The following is a 7,660-nucleotide window of genomic DNA, read 5'->3' as shown; positions in this document are numbered from 1 at the left end:
TAATTATAAATGGGAAAATGAAATCGCCGGCAGCGTGTAACTCTTCATTCCTACCTCTACGGTCGGGTTGCCGCCGCGGTGCATTGTGGTCCGGAGGTGACAAACATGGCGGCACCCTTGGCCAGGGTGCTTCTGAGCGGGGTTGCGGCGAACTGGCCGACCCGCGCTTGTCGGAGGGGCCTTTCCGGCGGCTCCGCGGCAGCGGGGCCGAAATGGAGGCTTTTCGGGGCGCTTTGCTTGCAAAGGCCGCCCAGAGTCAGTCAGGAGATGAGTCTGGAGGAGAAAGAAATGACGGAGCTGCTGCAGCAGGTGAAAGTGGCAGAGGGGCGCATGCGCACATCGGGTGGCGGGAGCAGCCTGTTGAATGGGAGAGGGGAGCCTCAGAGTGGCCGATGTAATAATTTGTTATTTACAAAAATTGAAAACTATATATATTGTGTGTGTATATATAGAGTGTATATAATTAACACACATATATATACTCACACAACAAAAATAAAAGCAATATATATATATATATATATATATACACACGCACACATACATACAGTGGTACCTCAGGTTACATACGCTTCAGGTTACAGACTCCGCTAACCCAGAAATATTACCTCGGGTTAAGAATGAGAACAGAAATTGTGCTGCGGCTGCAGCAGGAGGCCCCATTAGCTAAAGTGGTGCTTCAGGTTAAGAACAGTTTCAGGTTAAGTACGGACCTCCGGAATGAATTAAGTACTTAACCCGAGGTACCACTGGATATAGCTTTTAATTTTGTAAACAACAAATTGCCAGCCAATCTCTCCCTCGCCCCCATTCAAAACCATATACTGTAAAAGGTATTTTGCTGGATCAGATTGATAAAACTGCAATCCTAATCCCATTTACCTGAGAGTGTAGAATCACAGAATGGTAGACCTGGAAGGATATCTGGCACCATTTAGTCTAACCCCCTGCAATGCAGGAATCTCAACAAGTTAGTTGGACTTACTTCTGAGTAGGCATGGCTCGGTTTGCAGCCTAAAGCAGTGATGCGATTGTTGGGACTCCCTTCCCGGATTTCCCTAACTATTGTGGCCAGTCGTTGGGGGTGATGGGAGCTGAGAGTCCAGTAATATCTGGAGGAACCACAGGTCCCCTCTTGCTGCTTTAGGCTGCAATCTGAATCAGCTTTGCTCAGAAGCAAGTACAGTTAAATTCAGCGGGGGTTTCTCCTATCATCACTGGCTGATGGAGTTGAATGACATCTGGAGGGTCAAATAGCACCCTTCCTTCCCCTCCCAGTCAGCAGCTTCCCAGATTTCTCTGAGATGTTTACTTGGATGTCTACTTGCACGCAGATGAAGACAGCAGTATAGTGGTACCTCGGGTTAAGTACTCAATTCGTTCCGGAGGTCTGTTCTTAACCTGAAACTGTTCTTAACCTGAAGCACCACTTTAGCTAATGGGGCCTCCTGCTGCCGCTGCGCCGCCGGAGCACAATTTCTGTTCTCATCCTGAAGCAAAGTTCTTAACCTGAAGCACTATTTCTGGGTTAGCGGAGTCTGTAACCTGAAGCGTATGTAACCTGAAAGCATATGTAACCTGAGGTACCACTGTAATCTCCTGGTTTGTCCCTCCAACCCAGTAACTGGTGTTCACATGCAGTGGTCTGATGTTCGGAATTTAGAGGTCCCATTATCTTTATCTAAAAGATAATATGGAAAATTATTATACCATGTCTAAGGAATGATGCATTTATTTACTCTACCGTTTTATAACTGTCCTATGATTTTCAAACGAAGGGTGATATACAAATTTAATAAAAAACAATCATAAAAAAATAAAGGTTGCACTCCACCATTGCCTACTCTTAAAAAGGCAGCAGCTATCCAGGGTCTTGGGCAGAGTTCCACCCTTTAAAAAAAACAAATCTGTTGTTTTACTGCCTGGGACTTCTTTGGGATGAAAAGTGGAACAGAAATTTAACCAATTGGGGCTATATTCCTATTTAACTCAGAGTAGACCCATTAAAAACAATGGGCACGAGTAAGTTGAGTCCATTAGATTCAGTGGGTATATTCTGTGTAGTTGGGTATAGCCTTAATTCAGGTGTGGAAAACTCCAGATGCTGCTGAACTACAGTTCCCACCAACCCTGCCCATTGGCCATGCTTGCTGGGACTGATGGGAGCTGTAGTTCAACAATGGCTGGAGAACCAAAGGTTCCCACATATATCTTAAATAAATAAGAGGAAGGGGAGGATAAATGTACAAACAATTATCATGAGATTCAGTGGAGCGAGAAAGATGCTCTGAAAGGCAGACACTTGAGCTGAGTCAAATTAAGTCCCGGTGAGTGAATCCAGATAGTGAAGGGGAGGATGAAGCTGCGCAGATGGGGCTCCCAAGGGGCTGGTGATTTCTAGTGTCTGTTCTTCCATGTGGTTCCAGCAGCTGGAAGCAGCTGCTAGTGTGGGAGAAGGAGGACAGAGCAGATCCTGCCTGCTTCCTGCATGATTGTTTCTGAAAGCCACTCTAGAATTGACTTCATCGTGTGGCAGAGCTCAGTTTAGTGAGATATGAATAAAGGCTGGATGTCTGAGGAAGGGGAGGTGAAATAAAAGATTTTGGGCGCCGGCAACAGTTCTGAGGCATGTAAGCCTTGTGTTTGGAGGGCCTTTGGCTGATAGCAACAAGGCTAAAAAACTTCAGCGTAACAATTAACACATCTAATCTTTGTAAGAGGTAATTTTCACAATTACCACTCAAGGGACAAGGTGTGTTTTTTGGGGGGGGGGTGACTGAGGTTCCCTGGATTCTGTTCAACATGCTACATCTTGTGTTACTGGTGTTGTATCTTGCATGCTGAAATAAAAAATCTCTTTCTTGCACATCTTGGAACATGTGGCCCTCCAGATGTTGCTGGACGGCTTTCCCCATAATCTCAGACCGTTTGCCATACTTGATGAGAGTGGGAGGACCACGAATTCCCCAACCTCGTCTTAAACAATGCAGCACTCAGGAAAGTGATTTGCAGAAGCCTGCTGGCTGGGCTCCAGATCGGACAGTTTTCTATTTATTTTGCTTTGCCAGGTCGAGATGGAGAAAAGCCTCTATTCAGACCACGAACTCCGCCGCTTTGCAGAGGAGGAGCGTTTGCGGAGGAAAAAAGACGATGACGACACTGGGCAGGAGATCGTGCTGATTCAAGATGTGGAAGACTTGTGGGAACAGAAATTCCGGAAGTTCAATCCTGCCCCACGGATAACAGGTTCAAGCCCAACCTATTTGGCAAAACCTATTTGGTGTTTCGCAACTTTCTGACTAGTTGCAGGACCTTAGCCAGACCTAGCAGAGTACACGCAGAATCCACGGAAGCAATTGGCGACTTGGCTGCAGACAGGATAGACGAAGCAGGAACCAGGAACTTGTAGTTAGGTGTTTATTATATACAGTGGACTATTTACAGGAACAGAACACGAATCTTTTGCTAGCTCTCTGTGATACGACTCACAACTCCTACACTGACAGAGAACTCTCAACACAAACACTGAATTAACGCATTCCAGTTAGTAGGCCATTAAGTATCACTCCCTTGAGAGAGCTTGATCAATCAGGGAGCGGTCTCCGTGTCTCTCTTATCACCAGGCAGACTTACTCCTGCAGATTGCCTTCTGGCTGTCTGCCAAACCTTAATTGACTCTGTGTGAGTAGCTGCACGTACACAGATTCCCATCATCCTCCACCTACCTCATTGGGGTGTTGTTGGGCAGCGGTAGGGGAGCCTCCAGTCTGAAGGCCAGACTTGGCCCATCAGACCTCCCCCTTTGGCTTGGCAGGGAATTTTCCTTATGCTGCAGCAACCTCCCCGCTAACATATGTCAGCTGAAAGTGAGCTCTGGGTTGTTACTTTGCTGGAGTAAGACTTGTTTCAGCTGATGGGCAGGACAGACAGGAGCATATTGCTCCAGTAGCACCAACTAGTATGCATTGAAACTGCTGCTAAAACAGAGTTGGGAAGACCACTGGTTTAGCAGCAGTTTCAGTGCAAACCACTTGGCTGCTACAGGAGCAGCAAAGCCGCTTGTGCTGCAGTTTCCGAGTGCCCATTTTTGGGTGCTTGGGAAGCTCTGTGCAGCGGACTTTGACAGGGGGTGGGAGAGGCCACATGTCAATTAGCCAATGGCATAAGGACATCAGATGGCTGGCAGGTGGGTTGCCTTGCCCATCTGATGGCATGATGACAAGGTGATTGACAGGTGTTTTGTCCCACTCACCTGTCCAAAGTGGGCCCATGGGGTGGGGCCAGATAAGGACATAGCCCTCTGGTCCAAAAAGGTCCCTTAGCCCTGTTGTTGGGGATGCTTGGTTCTAACTAGGCTTGGATTAATTCTAATCTGGTGAGAATAAAATACAGGGCAGTGTGCTAGGAAGGGGGAGACTTTAATTAACTATATTTTTAGTAAGAGAAACTGGATTGTGTCCACAGGGAGTGTTGTGTTCTTTACAGGAAACAGTAGAGCCCAATGATATCACTTCCAAATGATTAATGAATTAAACAACATTTATATATTGCTTGATTCTAGTTAAACCTCTGCAGGATTTATCAGAAATACTAAAATTTGGAAAAAAAGTTTTTTAAAAAATTAAACAAAATGTTTAAAGCAGGTGCTCAAAAGAGTACAGCAAACACACACACCTCTCCCAAAGTACTGAGGAAAGCTATGGTTTATAAAGACATTTAAAGTTTTCTACCCCCCTGTTCAAAAAGGGACACAGAAATGAGTCTTTGATGCTTAATGCTCCTGTTTTGATTTTCATCCTATCAGCAGAGCAAGGAATCCTTTAATTTCTCCGCTTTCCGTAAGAAAACAATAGCTTGAGCCCATGTTAAAAAGGTAAAGGGACCCCTGACCATTAGGTCTAGTCGTGGCCGACTCTGGGGTTGCGGCGCTCATCTTGCTTTATTGGCTGAGGGAGCCGGTGTACAGCTTCCGGGTCATGTGGCCAGCATGACTAAGCCGCTTCTGGCGAACCAGAGCAGTGAACGGAAACGCCGTTTACCTTCCCGCCAGAGCGGTACCTATTTATCTACTTGCACTTTGACGTGCTTTCGAACTGCTAGGTTGGCAGGAGCAGGTACTGAGCAACGGGAGCTCACTGCCGACCTTCTGATCAGCAAGTCCTAGGCTCTGTGGTTTAACCCACAGTGCCACCCGCGTCCCAATTGAGCCCATGTAATAATCAGATGTGGCATAAGAACCAACGTGGTCATGATTCCTCCACTTGTTCACCTGGAGGCAATTCCTGTTCTCCACAGGCAGCTGGCAAGTGGCTATTTGCAACCCTCCATTGAGCATCCAGCTGCCCACTCTTCAATTAGAAGTGGAATGCTCACATTCAAGCTCTCTGTTTGAAACAAACAGTGTTAAATTTGGCTAAATCCAGCTTCTCTGCCTTAAATGATTTTGTGAATTGAGCGGGGGAAAGAAGGGCAGTTTATTTTTAGAGGTAGACGTTGCCAAAAGGTCACACACTTCAGAATCTGTGCACCCCCCTGCAGGTATTTTTGTCTGAGCCCTACAAACTAAAAGCCAATTTTAATAAGTCTAATAAGATTAGACACCGAACTACTTCAATGACCTTTTTTAAAATAAAAAGAGAGGTGGGGGGAATACGCAATTCTGCTTGTCACCCAAAGGTGCAAAATATGATGTATGCTGTTCAGGTTGCAAGCGGCCTCCAAACTCTTCCTAGCGTGTTTTCTAGGCAACCTGAACTGAGTGTTGCTACTTGACATGGTTTCATGTGGCCTTTTCAACAAAGACTTCTGGGAATCCCATTCATCACTGGCTGGCTGAATTCCTTTGACTCGTGGCTTCTTTCTTTGGCAGAGGCTGACAAGAAAAATGACCGGACATCTTTGAACAGGAAGTTAGACCAGAACCTTCTGCTCCTGGTTAAGCAGAAGCTTGGGGACCAAGACATTTGGCTCCTGCCTCAAACAGAGTGGCAAGAAGGGGAGACTCTGCGAGCCACAGCAGAACGGGCCTTAGCCTCTCTCTCAGGTCAGTGATTAAGGTGTGCGTATCTGAAACACTCTCAGAATCTTCCCCTGTTGATCGGTAGCTCTATTTCCCTTCCCTTTCTCTATCCTCCCTTGTGTCTTATTTATCACAATTTTTTGGTAGATTGCAAGCCTCTTGGGACAGGGAACTTGTTACCAATCTTATCTCTTAAATTACTGCTGGGCCCAGTGGGGGTTTGTGGGGGGAGAGAGAGCAGGAAACTTTATAGAGAAGGGAAGTTCCAGACCTATGTTTCCCAAAGTGGATTATATTGGGCAGTAGTAGCCTCGGGTGCAGTTGAGGGGCATTGGATAAAAATAAGGGGGCAGTGGAAGCATAAAGAAAGAAGAAAATTTTGAAAAGCCGTTTGGAAGTGTTTCATCTTTTGTGTAATGACGCTTACCGGTGTAACAGAGTTAAATGTTACTATGCTTGATTTTAATAAATAATTTTATAATTTCAAGCTTCAAGGTGTCTTTATTTACAACAACATCTTTACTATGTTGTAGGACGTAGGTAGAAATAAAGATACATAAAATAACATACATTTGTCATTGCATCTTTCTGTTTGTTTGCTTAAAGAAAGTAGATTTCCAGGGGGGCACTGAGTAATATATATATTTTTCCTGAAAATGGGGCAGTAGGCCAAATAAGTTTGGGAAACTCTGTTCCTGACAGTTTGTGGATCTTGTGTGTGAAGCAGTTTCAGCATGCTGTACAAATGCTAAATATTATTCAGCATATTTGAGGCAGTTGGTGGCAGGGTCTATATATTCCAGCCAAAGACAGACACCTTAAAATGGGGTGCAGGGGCAAAATTATTCATCACCAGGTATATTCTACTGTCTCTGTATCACCTGATCTTACAAATATGTTTCCTCCCTTGTTTCTTTTCCTGCCTGACTCCTGAACCTCCAAGGAACCCACACGGAGGCCAAGTTCCTAGGCAACGCGCCATGCGGCTTTTACAAGTACAAGTTCCCCAAGGCGGCCCAGACAGAAGACGGCATGGGAGCCAAGGTCTTCTTCTTCAAAGCCCTCCTGGAGGGCAGCCATTTGCCCTTGGCCAGTGAGAAAGTGGACTACGTCTGGGTCAGCAAAGGGGAGCTGGCGGACTACTTGAAACCCAAGTACCACTCCCAGGTTGCTCGCTTTCTTGTGGACTTGTGAGTGCTGGAGATGGTGTTTTTATCCCTGTGTCAAGATTACTGCCTTGGACGAAGAATTTGTTCAGTGTTTGTTTCACGTTTGCAGAGCGAGGATCCCATTTGTGTGCGTATTTGCCTCTTCGCTAAATAAAAGAGTCCAAGAATCAACGAATCTGTTGTATGTTTAAGCTGTGTGCTCTTAAATGCACACACCTCCTGGCAAGGCTAGCGCAGCACAATAGACAGTACAGACAGCTGTCTCATGTAGAAGAATTAGAGAGGCTTTAGGTTAATTGAGAAAACCCTCTTGCGGCAAAACAGCCTTTCTCCTTTGGGCATAACAGTCTCAAGTGTGATACCTGTTGCATGTACACACACACACAGAGAGAGAGAGAGAGAGAGAGAGAGAGAGAGAGATTGCTGTCACTTATATGTGAATAGGGTGAAAGCTGCTTCCTTTTTGCACAGT

At 45.7% G+C, this 7,660-nt stretch overlaps 1 protein-coding gene across 1 annotated transcript; it reads left to right on the top strand.

The window, feature by feature from the left end:
* Window positions 1–67: 67 nt before the first annotated feature.
* Window positions 68–7,359, top strand: MRPL46 (mitochondrial ribosomal protein L46). Its single transcript, XM_080980541.1, has 4 exons — window positions 68–309; window positions 3,069–3,246; window positions 5,870–6,043; window positions 6,963–7,359. The coding sequence occupies exons 1-4, from the start codon at window positions 106–108 to the stop codon at window positions 7,211–7,213; spliced, it is 807 nt and encodes a 268-aa protein (XP_080836667.1). The 5' UTR covers window positions 68–105; the 3' UTR covers window positions 7,214–7,359.
* The last annotated feature ends 301 nt before the right edge of the window (window positions 7,360–7,660 follow it).

Source organism: Podarcis pityusensis, assembly GCF_964106645.2.
Source record: "Podarcis pityusensis genome assembly, chromosome: 14".
Classification (NCBI taxonomy): domain Eukaryota; kingdom Metazoa; phylum Chordata; class Lepidosauria; order Squamata; family Lacertidae; genus Podarcis; species Podarcis pityusensis.
This window is presented reverse-complemented; position numbering and strand designations above follow the sequence as displayed.

Bases quoted from the DNA above. Each gene is read 5' to 3' on its own strand.
- MRPL46 (XM_080980541.1), top strand. From the start codon at position 106: ATGGCGGCACCCTTGGCCAGGGTGCTTCTGAGCGGGGTTGCGGCGAAC. The intron at 310-3,068 runs GTGAAAGTGGCA...TTGCTTTGCCAG, and splicing joins TGACGGAGCTGCTGCAGCAG to GTCGAGATGGAGAAAAGCCT. The intron at 3,247-5,869 runs GTTCAAGCCCAA...TTTCTTTGGCAG, and splicing joins TCCTGCCCCACGGATAACAG to AGGCTGACAAGAAAAATGAC.